This window comes from Pistacia vera, unplaced genomic scaffold, assembly GCF_008641045.1.
Source record: "Pistacia vera cultivar Batoury unplaced genomic scaffold, PisVer_v2 Contig248, whole genome shotgun sequence".
Classification (NCBI taxonomy): Eukaryota; Viridiplantae; Streptophyta; class Magnoliopsida; order Sapindales; family Anacardiaceae; genus Pistacia; species Pistacia vera.
The window spans coordinates 525,134-543,665 of record NW_022196055.1 but is presented as its reverse complement, the minus strand read 5'-3'; the positions used below and the strand labels follow the sequence as shown (position 1 = coordinate 543,665).

General features: G+C 29.9%; 2 protein-coding genes and 1 long non-coding RNA gene across 5 annotated transcripts; all 3 read right to left on the bottom strand.

Annotated features, from left to right (window-relative positions):
• Positions 1 to 735: 735 nt before the first annotated feature.
• Positions 736 to 4,216, bottom strand: LOC116132075 (disease resistance protein RPP2B-like). 3 transcript variants are annotated; one of them, XM_031417758.1, is made up of 5 exons: positions 3,956 to 4,216; positions 2,774 to 3,830; positions 2,073 to 2,692; positions 1,855 to 1,937; positions 736 to 1,785 (listed from the first exon to the last, which is right to left on the bottom strand). In XM_031417758.1, the coding sequence occupies exons 3-5, from the start codon at positions 2,471 to 2,473 to the stop codon at positions 1,781 to 1,783; spliced, it is 489 nt and encodes a 162-aa protein (XP_031273618.1). In that variant the 5' UTR covers positions 2,474 to 2,692; positions 2,774 to 3,830; positions 3,956 to 4,216; the 3' UTR covers positions 736 to 1,780. The 3 variants fall into 3 exon arrangements, with proteins under 3 accessions (XP_031273618.1, XP_031273616.1, XP_031273617.1); XM_031417756.1 differs by lacking the exons at positions 736 to 1,785; positions 1,855 to 1,937 and having other exon boundaries at positions 2,239 to 2,692; XM_031417757.1 differs by lacking the exons at positions 736 to 1,785; positions 1,855 to 1,937; positions 3,956 to 4,216 and having other exon boundaries at positions 2,239 to 2,692; positions 2,774 to 3,901.
• A 1,224-nt stretch (positions 4,217 to 5,440) lies between these two features.
• LOC116132076 (TMV resistance protein N-like) lies at positions 5,441 to 7,267 on the bottom strand (the record flags this gene model as incomplete). Its single annotated transcript, XM_031417759.1, has 2 exons — positions 5,441 to 6,286; positions 6,848 to 7,267. Coding segments are annotated over 2 exons (1,236 nt in total), but the record flags the coding sequence as incomplete, so codon positions are not given.
• A 12-nt stretch (positions 7,268 to 7,279) lies between these two features.
• LOC116132077 lies at positions 7,280 to 8,263 on the bottom strand. The gene is made up of 4 exons (XR_004128364.1): positions 8,129 to 8,263; positions 7,965 to 8,047; positions 7,760 to 7,874; positions 7,280 to 7,389 (listed from the first exon to the last, which is right to left on the bottom strand). It is a non-coding gene; the product is annotated as an uncharacterized LOC116132077 (long non-coding RNA).
• Positions 8,264 to 18,532: the final 10,269 nt, after the last annotated feature.

Sequence of the window (18,532 nt, the reverse complement as noted above, 5' to 3'; positions counted from 1 at the left end):
TATGTTTTAATTTTTCGATTTATGTTGACAGTGAATTTTGACCCATGTTTTGGAAAATTGAATGACAAAACAATCTGTCAGCGATGAGAATTTATATAGGTTTATACGTTTTAACACATTAACTAAATAATTAGTTGGGATACATTGGTTTGTGCGGATGTGAATCTTAAATCATCTTCTAGAGATATGCATGTACAAGGTTTCTTGACATGCATTTAGAAAATTTCATTCAATTCTGTATATGTACTATGGATGATTATCTTTTCCTGGAGTATTTCTGATGGGGCCCTCGCAGGTGGATGGGTCATTTCATTCACCATGGTGGCATGTTGCTCGTTTGGCCAGCCTTAAAACTTCTCATACAATTATCTCATACAATTAGCTGTTGCGCATAGCTATAATTGTTCTTCTCATTCAATGTAACTCAAATTTGGCAGAAACTTGCAATTTTAACCATGCACAGCTATAAATATGTGTACAGTTTAATGTAATTATCTGTCTCTACTGAGAAGCAAGCCAGTATTAATAATAGTGAAAGTTTATTTAGAATAGAATAATAACAATGGAGCTTATGTTCNTTTTTTTTTTTTTTTGGGTGGAGATTCTGTTTATTACTTAATTGTATTTGGATTTAAGAGGGGAAGTAAATTTGAGTTCAGCCCATCAATGAAAAATCTAGCCTAAAATGAAAAAAAAAGAAAAAAGAATAAACATAAACAAATAATCTACATGAAAAATATATGCTGGGTATCGTCATAACCAGAAACCTACTTCTAAGAAACCCATTATATACTGCAATTCATGAATGTAAAGGATGTTTGAACGTCTCTTCCTCCAAATCCAATGCAGTAACCAAGGATGAAGACTTTAACACCCAATAGATAGATCCATAGACTTGAAACTTTAGTGGGAAAAACCAAGAAATTGTTTCTCAAAGAGAAGATGTTGAGAGTTGATAACCAAATCCAAATAAATATTCACAATGATCTTGTTCTTGAAAGTTTGAAATTGCCTTGGACTCTCTTGTGGATGGATTGCAGACAACCAAGAAAGGGAAACCATTACTAGAGGTCGACGGAGAAGAGAGAGCCTGAAGCAGAAATAAGGAGTCTTTGTCTTTGTGGTTGAGTTGAGTGGATCTTGATAAAATGAGGCTCGGCGATTAAAGCTAGGCATGAAAATTCAATTTGTAGGATTATATATTGCTTTCATTAAAATGGCTATGGATTTTCATTTCATAAGACATTCATATGTGAATAAAAACCACCACATTAAGTGAACACAATGACCCTTTTTTTTCTTTCAGGCATTTCATCAAACATCTCTCAAAGGGCTCACCTCTCAACGCAAACCCTCCTTCAAGCATTTCATCAAACATCAAGGTATCAGCCAACAGTTCTTTCCTGGTTGACCCTATTAACAAATTCCAGTATTCCCCTTAAACAGCTGCTTGCATTGGAGGAATATTATCAGCCAAATGCCAAATGTCACCCGTGTCAGAGGTATAGAATTCAGACGTCAACGCCAATATAGTACAGGCTCTCACACCAAAGGTTCCTAATACTCCTGGAAATTCATAGTATTTATTAATTGAGGAACTTCACACATTTAAGTTGAGATTTATTCAATTGTACATCCTCTGAAGTCCCATTTAGGCCCACTTTGTTACAAAGATCTGACATAACATTTTAGGTGAAAAACAACTGCTTCGGAGTCACCGAAATCATCTTCTGGTTCAAGAAGCTTCATTCCAACCCATACAAGTTCCAACTTGGTCTAATCAATCTGGCATAGAACATTAAAATTAGAGAAAAATAAGATAGAATTGGGTCAGAAATAGAGATATGGACTTACCAATATATTCTTTTAATCTTTTTGATGGTGGTTCATCTTCATCATCAGAATACTCTTCTATTTCTTTCTCATTCACCTCATACCTTTTTCACATCAAAATTTATATGAGAATGGAAAAACAATATAGTTAAAGTATAAAATTGTAAAAAAAAAGATGATGAGAGTTCAAGAGCAATATTCGTTGAGGTCGTTAAAACCAAACAAATATTAAAGTTTACCTTGAGCTCGATTCGCCATTTATGAAATTTGGAGACGTTATTATCTTGGAGATTGGTTCGTCTTCTGACCCATCACAGTCAACATCCACCGTTGATCCGACCAAATCTTCGTTTAACTCATATGAATTCCCAAAAGTAGAGCTACTGGATTTGTTGGTCCTTGGCTTCAACTCTTTCGTTTGTTTCTCGTATACCGGATGGATCCCACACCTCTTCACCTCGAATGCTGGATCATTTGATTCAAATGAAAGCTCAACAAAATCTTGAAAGAATAGTTCATCAAAATGCGACAGCACAAGATGGTCTGACGCAATCGTGACCCAACTTGACTCGCCAAATATAATGTCAGCAAATCTCCGTTTTTCACCAGTCGCATCGCAGCCAATCGCATATATAAACATGATTTTATCTCATGGCATGACAAAATCTTGACGACGATGCTCATGCAAAACGAAAACACAGCAGACAGCACATCCCACGATCTTGTTATCATAAGAATCTGGAGGCTTTTCTATTTTAATTGAAGAAGCTTCACTCTTATGTTGGAACCACTCTGGAATTTCACTTCCAGGAAAAACCAATTTAAAAGCATTAATTGACTTCGTCTGATAAGACGTTCCCTGAACTCAAAAAAAGAAAGAAAAGTCAGAGAATAATGTTTAACTCAAAAGATGAAGAGAGAGAAAGAGAAATACACTGACCTTAATGGATTCTCTGTGCATTGAAGATGCTAGATTGTTGCAGCAGATCAATTTCAAGCAGTTTATACATGAAAAATAAAACAGCTTGGATTTGCATAACCTTAATGCATTTGATGTTGTTTCCAGTGCAACACAACCATTTAGGTCAATACATCTTATGTTGGGCGGAAGTTCTGGTAGAGATCGAAGTCTCTTACAACCGTTGAAATCAAGATGTCGAAGCTTAGAAAGATGATCGATGCTTCCAGGTAGTGAAACAAAATTGTTTTTGCTAAGGTCTAACATTCCTAATGAAGAAAAGCTACCGAAAAAGTCATTAGGAATCGCTTCTTCCTCCATATTGCAGTCACTCAGAATCAAACTTTGTAAAGATCTGCAAAAATCTGACAAAGTGGGCAATCTAAAAGTATCGAAGAAGACTGAAGACGAAGATTTTGATGGCGGTCCTCTGCATCCACTAAAATCTAACTCTGTAAGATTCTTCATAAGAAAAAGGGACGCCATTGGCCGTCTTATCGCAGTTTCCCTTACTTTTAAGTCTTTTTGTCTTTTCCAGAAAGATTAAACGCTCCAAAGTCTCTGGCAAGTTATCAACTTCGGAGCATCCAGAAAGATAAAATGTTCGAAGAGATTCCAAACCATTGACTGGAAGACTCACAAGATTTTTGCAATCTACCAAAGAAAATTCTTCAAGTCCACTCAAACGTGTAATTGACGTTGGCAGTACTTTGATAGCAGTTTTGCTTAAATTGAGGTAACGTAGACAATCCATTCTTCCTTCAATCTCTGGAAACTTCTCCGATTTGTAGCAATCACCTAATATAAGTCGCTCTAGGGATTCCATATGAATCTGGTTTGGAAGAGTTGTAAGACTCGTACAACCAAACATACTCAAAAAAGTAATCTTTTTGAGAACCAATAAAGATGGGTGAACCTCACGCAATATTTTACATCCTTCAAGATACAGTTTCTTGAGATTTGGGACTGATATTAAATTTGGTATTTTGATTAAGTACTCACAGTCTTTAAAATTGATGGATTCCAAATTGTTGAAAGGCTGTTAAAAGAAAAGAAGTTAGACAAAGATGTACTTTTCTTAATTTTCCATATTTATTAAATAATAACAAGCATAAAATATTTCATAAAAACTAAAATAGGAAAGTTTAATTGAATTAATCTTACTTTGATTCCCTGTGGCATTTGTTCAATTCGACTCTGATACATTTTTAACTCAATAATTTTGTCCAATTGCAAATTTGATGGTAAGGATTTTAAAGGGTATCATTTCCAATCAAATATAAGTAAGTTGTTGGAAATGTAATCAAGGTCTTCCGAAAGTTGAACATCGCAGATCTTGAGTAATCTTAGATTAATCATTTTTGAAAATGCTTTAGGATGACAATGGATCTCTTCGGTAGAAAAGTTGAGCATCATACCTTCAACCTTTTCAGTTCCCTTCAAAATAATTAAAGAGAGAGAGAGAGAGAAAGCAAGTTAAGAATTATTAACACATGAATTGAACTATATAGATATGAGCGCTAATTACTTCAACATATATGTGTAATTTGCAGTCCACTTGAAAAAACAAAATGCGACAACTTTCCTCTACTTATAGGTCTGACATTAACATTTTAACATAAAATTTAATTGGGTTGCGCAAAAACTCTTACAAGTAACACAAAATCTTATGAAAATAGTTCTTCAATTTCAAACTCACTTAATCTTACATATGCTTACACCAATTTTTATTAACGAAATTATTATTTTGTAAATTTCATAAATTTTCATGATATTTTGTAAAAATGAATTTTTGTTAAAGAAAAATTTTAGAAAAAAAGGAACTTTGTATTCTTTTTGAAAAAAAAACAAAAATCATTGTCTAAATTTTACAAGTAAAACATATAACTCTTTTTAACTTTTCAAATAATTTTTAATTTAATTTTTAAATTGTGAAAATATTATAGGTTTTCTATAATATTTAATTTAAATATATTCATGAATCTATAGAATATATATTTTATTGATTTTTTCCTTACTCTTTTTAAAACAATATAAAAAATGACTATCAATTTTTTTTTTTTTAATTATAGATCGTACTATTCTTGTTGTCAGTATGCTCATGTATATCAAAAGTATCTAAACTAGGGAGAAAATAAATTTACTAGAAACCAAAATATAATTTTGGAAATATAACTGTTTTTGAGGAACAAGAGACTTTAATATGCTCAACTGGACTACAAATTGATCAACAAATACAGAAAAAGGAAAATAATAAATTAAACATGCATGTGTAATCTAGTGAGGCTAGCTACTATGCTAACAATGCACTAGCTCACTCCTTATATAGATATTTAACTAGTTAAAGCAAATGATGATTGAAAAGATGCATATGATTTTAACAAATTTGAATTGCTTACTGTGTTTTTTGTCAATACATGATGAATGTCTACTTCCATCCACAATTTACTGCGTTTTTCAGGCTCTTCGAGACACTCTCTCTTGACAATTTATTGACCCATTTGTTGTAACAAATCATGCATCCACAATTTATAGCCATCATGAATTATGAGCGATTTATCAATTAGAATATCTATTCCAATATTTGGAAAAAAAACCACAACTTTCAAGAATCCTAGTCACATAAGATCTACCCCTCCCGTTAAAGAAACATGTTATATCAAGAAATATTTTTTTCTCTTATTCGTCTAGCCCATCAAAGCTTATTTGAAGTATGTCCAATATTTCTTTCTTCCGATCTCTTTTTAATCTTTGCAATGCATCTTTCCATATATGAACTTCTCTTCCACACAAAAAGCAGCCCAAAACTTTAAGAGTTAATGGAAGACCACTAGCATACTGTACAATACATTTGGATAACTCCCTAAAACTTTCTGAAGGTTGATGTTTCTTAAAGGCTTTTGAAATTAATAATTGGAGGGCTTCATCATCATTTAATTCCCCAACCTTATAAACTCCATCTACTCCATGGGATGTCAACAAACTTTTGGTTCTTGATGTTATTATGATCCTACTGCCCATGCCAAACCAATCATGCATGCCAACTAATTTTTCTAATTGCTTTGGATTGTTCACATCATCTATAACAATAAGAACCTTCTTACGCCCTAACCTACTTCTTATCATGCTTATTCTATCAAAGTCATTGTATACATTGATGTCATCTTTTTTCATATGTAGAATTTGGGAAAGAAGCATCTTTTGTAAAGAAACTAGATCACTTTTTTCAGAAATTTCTCTAACATTAGCCAAAAAACTACTACCCTCAAATTCACAAGAAATCAAGTCATAGGCAACTCTAGCAATTGTTGTCTTGCCTATTCCTCCCATTCCACAAATCCCAATCATACGTACATCATGTGACTCAGGACTTATAAATTTCTTCAGTTTCTCCAAACGTGAATCTATGCCTACTAGGCCCTCAACACTTGTGTATTTTGAAAAACATAATTTGCTTGATATTTCCTTCAGAATGTCTTGAATAAATTGTGACTCATACTTGAAGAGTGGAAAAGATCAAGAAAAAATTATGGTTACAACATACAACACTAGCTAGTCATGAATAGACTAATGTATAAATAGTTTATATCATATAAATTATCTACATACACCTTTGTTTATAGCATTCAGTCTCTATTGTAGTTATATTATCTCTATACTTTTTGTATTATATACTATGTGTCTTAGTTATAGTAAGAAGGAAAATTGAATAAAAGAATTCATGCTTGTCAAAGAAAAACCAAGTTATTGATTATTATTGTCATTACTTGGTGAAATATGAAAAGTTTATTTTATTAATTATCTTTTACATTAATTACTTTATTATTAAATACTATCTATGTAACATAAGAATTTGTTAATTAAATATTTCATTATACGAATACTTTTAAATTTTTGATAAAGATAAAACTTGGTTTGAATAAGAAATTCAAAGCTTAATTTGTAGTATCAACACTCATGACTGGCGCATTTAAACAATCAAGTCATGAATATCATTTTCATAATTCATTTTGATAATTAAACTTTCCACTATAAAGATGAAGAAATAATTGTAACATACCCATCCTTTAAGTCAAATCCAGAGTGATTGGCCACCTCTGTCAAAACATTTCTCCAAGTCTGCACCTTTCCAATATCCTCTCTAAAAGTTTCTTCATGTTTGACAAAGGCTTTTTCAAATTCTCCTGTTTGTTTTCTAACCATTGAAGGATCCACATTATAGAAAACTGGAAAAACTTTTATATTCATGGAATGAACAATTTGAACAAGTTCATCTAAACACCATGTGGAAGAAGCATAGTTTTTTGAGAAAACAACAACCGCAGATCTTGATTCTTCAATTGCATGAAGGAGCTCTAGCGAAATGGGTTTTCCTCTCTCAAGTTCTTTGTCATCCCTAAAAACATGCAATCCTTTATGATTGAAAGCAGTATACAAATGATCTACGAAACGCTTCCGCGTGTCTTCACCTCTAAAGCTTAGAAAGACATCATATTTCTGATGAGAAGAAAAAGATGTTGATGAAGAGGCTATTTGCATGATGACTTTACAAGTTTGTTGATATTGTATATGCAAGCAATTTCGTCCTCTGTCAAAACCTAAAAAATTAATTGGAAAGATAATCTAAATTCTTGTAGACCATCTATAAGTATTTTCAATTTCCAGAAAAGAGCAAAAAGAAAAAAAAAATCAATCTTATATATTTTATGTGAAAATTAAATTTTTAACAAAGAAACCACCAATTTGTTTTTTATTTTTTAGTTTGTGATCAAAGAAATTATACTTAGATCAATATGTTTCTATCCTTTAGAGACAACAATTAAAAAAAATGTTTATTGTATTATTATTTTTTAATTATATAAAAAAAATGATATCATCTTTTGACTATCTAAAAATTAAAAGATACGTGAACAAGTACTCGAACAAAAAGAAAAAGAAACAAATCTAGGAAACAATGGAAGCACTTACAATTAATCAGCCTTTGGAAGCTTAGATCTGATACTCGAACTTCAGAAACTTTGGGAGACTTTGAATATCAAGAATCTTCAACCAAATTTCATTGTAATTTTGAGTACTTGTTCAGCTTGTTTAAAACATAGATGCATCAGTACTTTCATAAAATAAAAATAAAAGAAAAGAAAAATAATAGATATACAAAGTCCAAGTATGTTACCCAACAAACAAATGTATCCGGATCTCAATGCTTCATAATGAGATGCAATTGGTCCAGAGAAAGTATGTAAAGCCAGATATGAACTAACAAATAAGACAAATAATAGATAAAAGATCAATGAAGGAAAATATTGATAAATATATTTCAAAAGAAATTATACTTACAGCTTTGAGGGTGTTGAAGCGATGGAAAACCATTAAACTTTCTTACTTATTATGAATGATTTCTCTGATTTTCCTCTCTTCTTGAATGAAATATGTGTAGAAAATGGTAGAGAAAACGCCAACAACGTTCCAAGAAAATCGGTGGAAATTTCATGACAATTGCATGAAGGGGGAATAATTCTCTTTTTAATTTTGCTCCCTAGTCATGGTTGTGAAAATGACGTTATTGCACCTTTTCATATTTGCTTTCCCATTCTAAAACCCAGGTCAAATAAGAAAAAAGCAAGTCATGATTAATGTATTTTTATTAAATTTTATAAAATATTTATATACGAAAATTTAAAGAGTTTTATTAATTAAGATGTTATTTTATTAAATTATATGACATTTTTATTAGTTTAATTGATATTTATAGCCAAATTTATCTCTAATAAACTCTTTTTTTCAGTAACCTATCCTATTTGAAATCAATTTCAATCAAAGTCCTCAAAATTATCAACAAATCTTTATAAGAAATTTTATTTTCAAATAAAAATATTTGAAAGAATCAGAATGAAACATACTCATTATATTAAATCAAACTGATCATTTAATAAAAGCTTTTAATTTTTAATTATTTTCACTTTCTCTTTTTAATTTTTATACTTAAATTTTGAATTATTTTCAGTTTTTTTTTTTTTTTTTTTTTTTTGCCCTTTTAAGGGTTTTCAGTTCCGTTTCTTTAAATTCAATGGGTTCTTATATTTTTTCTTTTTCAAATTTTGTTTTTTTTGGTTTTTTTACCTTTTTTTAATAATTTTTAAATTATTAACACATATTTTCTATAGTAGAGAAAAGTAAAGAGGAAATAGTAGAGAAAATAGTAGAGCTTCCAAGAACCTTATCTCAAGTTGTTGGCCTTTTTTCTTTCTTGACTCTGACTTAATAAATGTATATTCTAACTAGCCAGTATCAGTCTGTTCTATACTGAACTAGATTTTAATTTTATCATTACTCACTATATTATATTGATTTCATAGATAATAAACTAGATTTTAATTTTGTTTCCAAAAAATAAAATATTTTAGATGTACATATGCTTCCAAATTTGTCTCACGCCGTCAACTAATTTTAACATTTATATTTTCATGAATATTATAATAATTAATTAATTTCTTTATTTTACTATAAATAATAAGTATTATAATCTAATTCATTTTGATTTTATTTCAATGTAAGTTGACCTACCATAACTCCATAAGAAGCTTTGATTACGAAACAATAATGAAGTTAGAGGATTAGAAATTTCTTGACAATTGCGTGACGGGGGAATAATTCTTTTTTTAATTGGTTGTGAAAATGACGTTATTGTATCTTTTCATATTTGCTTTCCCATTCTTTTCCTTTGATATCAGAGTGATGTCACACAGCGACCCAAATCGATGTAGTAACATTGACCTTTGCACGTTTTCTCCTGTGAATTTCCTCAAGGATTTTCGGCTCCATAGATGACGAGCATATGATGAAAAACACATTCATATTCCAATATTCATTGGTAATACAATTAATTTCAATATAAAATCTCCATAAAATATATGCGAAAGTAAATGACAAACCTCCGGCCATATCAAATATTGTTTGTTCTTCTTGCTCCTTTTTAAATTACGAGATCTTCCACTGACTGCAATTTTGGAGTGATAGTTTTGAAACTAAAAATAAAAACTGCATCAATGGGGACCTGTAAAGTCTCTTTCTTATATGCAGTTGTCTTTCCATCAAAGACAACTGCTCAAGAGACANGCTTAATAAATGTATATCCTTAACTAGCCAGCATTAGTCCATTCCATAGTTAACCAGATTTTAATTTTATCAGATAATAAACTAGATATTATTTTTATTTTTAAAAAAGAAAATGTTTTAGATATATACGCTGCCAAATTTGTCTCATGCCGCCAACTAATTTTAATATTCATATTTTCATGAATATTATAGAATGCGTTTGGTTTATTATTTTGGATAGGATTTTGAGAATAATATTGGATAGTTAAATAGGGGAGTATTACGAGGTAAAATTTAAAAATTTATAAAAGAAACCCCTAGATTTGCTAATTTAATTAAATATCCCAATATATAAAATGACAAAAACACCTTCACCACCCGCAGTGCCAGATTCTGGCCACCATCGCCAGAATCTGGCATGAAAATTGCTTTACTACATAGACCGGTCGGATCTGTATTGTAACGCATTGCTATGGCCTTTTCTGGCCAGATCCACAATAGATCTGGCCATAAAAAGCCAAATCTACGACTACATGTGGTCGTCAACGGCCAAAAAAGACCAAAAAAATCCATCTTTGGTCTTCAGCGACGGCCAAATCTTTATCGGCCAGATCTGTAATAAAGTGTCATACTGTTGCTTTATTGTTTTGTCAGACCTACAAAAGAAACTTTGACTGCGGAACAAGAATAAAGGTGGGAGATTAGAAATTTATTGACAATTGCGTGAACGGGGGAATAATTCGCTTTTTGATAATTGCTTTCCCATTCTTGAACCAAGTCATGATTAAAGTCAAACCTGTGTTGAGTGGTGGTTCCCACCTGAATTATTTTATGAAATAACGATAAGTCCTTACTCTTTTTCAATTGACAAAGCACATCATTGGATTTAAATAAAAAGCCATCAACTTCTGAATGTTATGAGCTAATTCATAATAAAGTGTATGATTGTAAACAAATGTACGTAATAAAACTACCAAGAGTCTTCTTCCCTTGTATCTTAAGATTTTTCAATGGCACTTTTTATTATTAATCTTCAATATATTTTAAACTATTACTAAATTAGTTCTTATTAATGTTCAATTTGGAACAAGCATACCATAGTATCCGCACAAGAAAACAACTTTTAAGAAATTGATTAAAGACAGAACTATGTTATTTGAAACATATGATTCATGAATGAGAAGTGGTAGAGAAATTTCATAGAAATATCATAGCACCATATAAATGACTAAATTCAACTCATTAATTATTGATAAAGAATAAGGAAATTTCTTAGAAATATATCAGATTAATTGCCTTAATAATAATGCACATAATTAAACTATTCAAATTATTAATAAAGTAGAACCTTTAATATTCATTAATAAAAACAATATAATATGAAGAATGATTATTACATTAGTTAGTGNGGGCCTGTCTTGTTTGTTCTCTGGAGGGCTTTGAAGATGGACCGTCAAGCCCTCTTCGGGTTGTACTGGACTCATTTGGCAGCCTCTTTTAAGTTTTCTGGGTGGGCTTTAATGGTAATTTTGTTTTTTCTTCCCATTCTTTTGTTGTAATAATAACAATAATAATGATTTATTATTGAATTACTTGAAATTTATTGCATATAATTTGACAAACATCAATAATTTCTTGACAGTTGGATTCATAATTCAAGAATGTAATTAACTTAAAGTGAATAAAATAAAATCAATTAAATGGATTCTTTGATCTTTTTGAAAAAGTATAAAAAGTTTGTCATTAGAATTATTCGCACGTATTGAATCATTTTCTTGTCTTTGTTTAATTATTTGATTCTTTTATTTTTGTTTTTGCTTTTTCCTTGTTTGATTCTCAAATTCAATCTCTCAAATTCTCTTATCAAATCTCTCAAACTCCAGGGTAATTTTATTTATGTTCATCAGCATATTAATACCATTTTCTTTAATTAAATTAAACAATCTCTTACTTCATCATACTTAAAAAACTTAAAAAACACTTATATTATTAGATAAACTTTTTTAACCGATAAGTCCAACGTTCTTATTGATCCCTATTATTTAAATCATATTTAAAATCCGATATTTTTTTAGCTTTCCCATTAAATACACTCCCTATTTAAGTTTGTATTCCTTTGATCATAGTCCACCTCAGACTTATTTTCCTTCGTAGTCATGGCTTAGCATTTCTCCATTCAATTTAATATGACATCTCTTTCTTAAAAAAAGTAATTCATTTAAAGAAAAATACATATTAATTAATTAGTACATATTATAACCTTGGGTTTAGCCAAGGATTTGAGATCTCTCATCTTCAAAAGTTTAATCTATTTCAATTTCAATCTCTAAACTTCTTTCTCGCAGAAACATTACAATCCCTATATTTCCTCTCAATTCTGATGGGATTTCGACCGTTATCAACTTAATTCTTAAATTTTCCTTCGTTTTCTATCTGGGTTTCCAACTTTCCCACAAATTTTCTTGCACTTCGTCACCTGGGTCTCTCTCAGAATGGGCAAAAACCAAGCTTACAAGGCCATGCAGCGAGCTCGCCTTGGCCCCAACTCAGCTACGCCGGAAGAGATCGAGGACGGCATGGTTTGTACCCTTTCATACTACTCTTTCATAACCAATTTTTTTTTTTAATTGTTAATTATTGTTATTATTTTATTGAATTATTTTGTTGCTTCTGCTTAGTGTTATTACTTTCATTTAATTATTTTTAATTTATTCTATCAAAAATAGCAAGCTTGATGAACTTTCAAAAGGGTTTTTGGATTGTGTATAAAAATTGATAATCCTTTAGTAGTTTATTTTTATTGTTTTGTTAATTTGTAACTATTATGTGTTTTTAAGTAATAAAATTGATAAATTGATGAGCTTGTAGAAGGGTATTTGGAATTATTTAGTTGCTTCTACCTAGTGTTGTTAGTTTTTTTTATTATTATTAATATTATTATATGCTTTCTCAGTGATATAATTGTTATATTGATAAAACTATTAAAAGGGTATTGAGATTGTGTAAATAAATTTATAGACTTTTAAAAGGGAAATCATGGTACTGTTGTTTGGATTATGGGTAACATTTGACATGATATTTGTAACATCTTTTTGTGAAATTAGTGAGGAAGTATGAATTGTATGTAATGCTGATTCGGTTTTGTATTTTAGTAATATACAACCAGTGACGGGTAATGTTTTAGATCTATTGTAATTTGCTTCTTAANTAATCATTAGTTGGAGTAATTGTCTATTTTTCTCTTCTTCAATAACTTTAATTAAGCAAGATTAATTAGTGGAGTCTCCCCTCATGATTTCAGAGTTAAACAAAATCATAAAAATGTTGTAGGCCATATGGTCATGCCTATGCATCTCTGGAATCAATTCCCGGTTTTCAATTTCTAGGAAAACATGAAGATATACTTTAGGGCCATGTTTACTTATTGGAAGAGTTTTTAAAAGGAAATAGATACATAGTCGAATAATGAATCAAGAATGAAATAAATTATGATTCCATTGTTTACATATAAGATGAAAATATTGAGGGAATGTAATCAAATATACCCCCACCATTAAAATGTTCCATATAAGTTAAAAATTATTAATATATGTTTAAATAAAAAAATGGTTATGTAAACAATGATAAAAAAAACTAATTATATAAATAATAATAATAAAATTAATACTATATTTTAAACTTATTTTTTTTACTTAAAATATATTAATATAATTAAAAAAATCAAAATTTTATTCCAACAATTGATCAACAGAGTCAACAGCCGGTTAACACAGTCAACGGTCGATCAACATCGATTAATAGTTGTCAATGTTCGGTCAATAGTATCAATGCCCACTCAGCACTAGTCAATGGTGGTCAGTGACAAGTCAAATATAGTCAACTCCACGAAATCCTATTTTAATAATCACTAAATTATAACCATTGAAATAAAAATATTTTTAAAAAATAAAAAATTTAAATTCAAAATAGAGTAAAATAAAAAAAGTAAATCTATAGGATTCCTTATCTCAAGAATCAGGGAGGAACCCTTTACTTATGTTTTTATGGAATTAATTATGCACGTGATTCTAATAGGCTGATTCTTTACTGAATTCCAATAAGTAAACAAGGGAATTAGGAATCCTAATTCCAGAAATGAAGACAAACTTATGCATTAATCATAATCTAATTCATATCAAATTGCTGGATAAATTATCAATCTTGATTATTTTGTTTATAGTCTTATTAAATAATATTAATAATAGAATAATACTATTTTCACAAACTCTTTAATACAAATTGATGTGTCATAAAATAAATAGATGAATGTATATAAAAAGTCAACTCATTAAATGTTCAATAAATTAGATGAATAATGTGTCAATTAAAAAATGGTGTCACATCAATTTGCATACATTAGTTTATTTATTTTGTAGGAATAGCACTACTCACAAAATCAAAAATTTCAATTATGCAATTTCTCGGTACCCATTTAAAATGGTATACTCATAATCAATTATTATTCTTAGCGGTCAACATATAAAAGTCAAGTAAAATTCAAATCGGTTCAACCCTAAGCCAATTCGGTCCAATCGCTAAAACGGGCTTTAGCCTTTCAATGGATTGGATTAGGGACCGATTCCCTGTTGGACTAGTCGTCCAATCCGAGTTTTAAAACCATGCTCACAACATCCCCACAATGTTTCCTAATAAATTGTATTATTTTTAGAATCTTATTTTCAAACTAAGGGTTTTTCATACTCTGCAAAAATATATATAATTTGAATTCTTTTAATTATTTTCACAAAAAATAAACTAATTCATAGAGGAATAGCCCTGTAATTGTTCTGGCTTTTTTGTTAATTTTTGTATGTAGCTAATTATCAAAACTTTCAAAGGATTCACATTTCAAAAAGTTGAATTTTCTCCGAGTTATTCCCAATAAATCTGATAGCTTCCCCAAGAAGACTTACAATTCAATCACAGCCAGTTACATCACCTTTTTCATTCATGTTTTACAAAAGAGTAATGTTACAGTCACCGACGATAGTGCAACGAATTTGTGTATCAAATAATGTGACAAAATCCTAACCATTGATTAATATTAAGTTAAAATTAATCAACGATCAGGATTTTATCACATCATTCGGTGCACAAATTCGGTGTACTATCGTCGGTGGTTGCATTATTTTCCTTTACAAAATATATTGTGTGTAAAATGACCATAATATCCTTGTACTATTTGATTATCAAATGGCCTTAATGTCTCTTGACTATTTTGCAATGTTGATTGGATGTAAGATGACGTAAGATAAGTGTCCATCTTGTATATAAAATTACCATAATGTTTCTAAACTTTTAAAATGAAAGGACAAAAGTTACAAATGGTTTAATTAAGGATCTCTATTATTTAACCTTTAACTTTGAACCAAAAAAATGTAAAATAATTTAAATGTCCTTGATTTTTTTTAACGTTAATTTGGTTCTTAAAATCTAAATTTAAAAAATGTTAAAAAACTAAAAACAGATTAGAAGTTAGAACCATGTTTTAAGGAACATTAACAAACTAAAAAATTAGAACTAAAGAAAAAATAAATTAAAAGTTTAAAAAAGTTAAAGGAAAATAATTTTAGCTATTAAATGACCATAAAATCTCTTATCTATTTGATTAGCAATTAAATGGTAAAATGTGTTCTCCGAATTCTTACATCCACTCATCATGAGTCATTTCTATCACATTTTCATTTATTGTTTCCCAAATATCTTGTACATGAAATGATAACAATGTTCCTGGATAATTTGTCTGCCATTGAAATGGCAAAGGTGCTCCACATAAATCCTTAATCCACACCATTTCTGAATAAAATTTGAACAAAAATTAGAATAATATTGTATTTACAAACTTTTCATATAAAATCATTTATACAAACATGTTTTAATATGAGTGGATGACTTTAAATTATGGATAAATTAAACAAATTAGAGTAAGTGATATGTCAAATATGCACCTAGCAGTTTATAGGAAGTAATTTGTATAATGAGTTTGTATATATACCTAGCATTACTGCATAACGTAGTTTTCTTTTTCCTTTTACCTTTTCTATTTAGATTGTGAAGCCCAAGTTAAGCCAAATTAGTATTTTGTTGGGATATGTGCTTTGCTAATATGTTTTTACGTAGAATTGTATATTTTCAGAAAAATAAATTTAATTAAAGAGAAATACAATTATGAATACGATTATAAATTATATTAAGAATTAAAATATAAATTGTGTTAAATCCTAGAGAACTTCTATAATGAGTATGATTTTCAAAATCTATTGAGTGTGTGTTTAGTAAATTAGATTTTGAAATTGTTGGTGTATGTATAATGACCAAAATAGACACTTTATTTTTTAAAATATTTTTATTTTCTTAAGTATTCAATAAATATTTAAGTATGTCATAAAACCTTTTTTTGAATAAATTATTATTTAATTAATAATTCAAAAATTTTAAAACATTGGATATGGCCAACGATGGTCAACCGTTGGTCAATGATGGAGTGTTAAAATCACACCTAGTCCTATCAGGATCAGTGTGAGCCAATATATCGGAAACATTTATTTGTAAACAACGTTTGATTAAAAATTAAAAACTAAAGAAAAAATAAATTAAAAATTAAGGAAAATAATTTTGGTTGTTAAATGACAATAATGTCCCTTATCTATTTGATTAGCAATTAAATGGTGAAAGGTGTTCCTGGACAATTTTGATAGGAGTAAATACTACATTCACAACTTTTTTTATACAAACTTTCTCTCACAAACTTATATACAAAATATTGTTTGACATAAAATTAATTATTAATACGTTTTCATCGCCTAACAACCCCCAACACCACCACCCCCACCACCCCCCAAGAAAAAAAAGTTTGCCCTAATCTTACTAAGCACTCCGTTATACTAGTAATTACTCTCAACTCTTCGTCATGCTGCCATCAACATTCTAAAATTTCTTCCCTTAGTATTAAGGTAAAAGAGTAAAATCCACCTGTATTTTTATAATTATAAAGCATTAACAAATTTACACCCTCTAAAACTTGTGAAAGTAACTTATATCCCAAAACCTCTGGAAACTACTATTTAGACCCAACAAGTGTGGGAGTTCACTGAATTTGACTAAACACAACTTTGAATTACCCGAATTATTTTGCTCCTGTGGAATAATGATATACTATTGTATCACATATTTGACTTGACAAATTAAAAATTTTGGGGTATTTTTGTACAAAAGCACAACTAAAAAATATAAAAAAATTATTAAATTATAAAAAATTATTTCTTGCTATATTTGCAACAATTTCAAGGGAGAAGATAGTTCGCAATACTGCTCAATTATCTAAGCAATATTCTTCAAGAAATGGACGAAACTTTGACATCGTATTTAACGAGGTTCCAGAATGAAGAAGCAAAGGTCACGGATGCACTTAAGGAATCAATCTGCACTTATGTGTATATCTCACTTTTTAAATTATCTATATTTTAGTTTTATGTCCTTTCTTCTCACCTCTTTTAAAAAGTTATTATTTTCAACATCTATTTAAGTATTTAAGATCAGAACTGTATGAGCAAAAAATAGTCTTGGACATGATGAGACCCAATAATGAAATAAATATGTCACGGCCAAAGACCTTAGCCCAACTCCGGTTTGGCCTACGCTTAAAGTCACCTTGTGAACTGTGCACTCTATGAATTGGACTATCATACAAGTTAAGCTAAATCGGGCTCCGACCCATTAGCCTACAATATTCCATAAATAGAAAATCAGAAATCCATTCTATTTCCTCTTCTGCTAAGATCCTAAATCTTGCTCAAATTGGTAAATCTAATCTGATAAGGACATGAAAACATCTTTCTTTCTTGATAGAGATTATCTCCCAAAGTTGGACTAAGTATCCTACTAGGATTCCAATCCCTTGGGTTTACTATATAAACAAAGGCATGCCCTCTCATAAATGATGCAATTTCCATTGTTCAAAATCACTTACTTGCTCCTAAATTCTTGCTCCTGAGAGTTCAACACCTTCATCGTAATCCTGACCTTCGACAAGACTCCCAATAATCCTTCTTTCCCTTAATTCTTATTAAATAGTCTCTTTCAACTTTGTTGACTTGAACGTCAGAGTGCCTACAGCAAACACCACCCCGGCGTTTCCTGTAAGCTTCACGTTTGTCTTATCGTGTGTGCAAGTCCAACAGATTGTCAATGGTTTCAACCCCATAGGATCCATTCTTTCCGTTGTCAATGGTTTCAACCCCATATGATCGATTCTTTCTGTAACCGTAGATTTTTTACATCTACAATAACTAAAAAAGTAGGTATTATTTAATAGATCACATTGATTAGATTTTTTTTTAATGCATTTAAGGTTTAAGCGAAAAAAATAATAATTTAACCTTTGAAAATATATATTAATGATTTTAAAACCATGAATGATTTTGATATGCACTTGAATCGGTAGAGAGACTTCATGGGTAACTTTGAGAATAGGTAGAAGATAAGCTCTGGAGGAGGATGAATCGTGGTTTCAATAGTGACACCATTGGTTTCATTTCAGTTAAATATCTTTCATTAATTTTATGAAATTGAGCATCATTAGCATGGTTGTTAGTATTTAGAGACACG

Bases quoted from the DNA above. Each gene is read 5' to 3' on its own strand.
- LOC116132075 (XM_031417756.1), bottom strand. From the start codon at position 3,277: ATGGCGTCCCTTTTTCTTATGAAGAATCTTACAGAGTTAGATTTTAGT. The intron at 2,693-2,773 runs GTCAGTGTATTT...TTTTGAGTTCAG, and splicing joins TGCACAGAGAATCCATTAAG to GGAACGTCTTATCAGACGAA.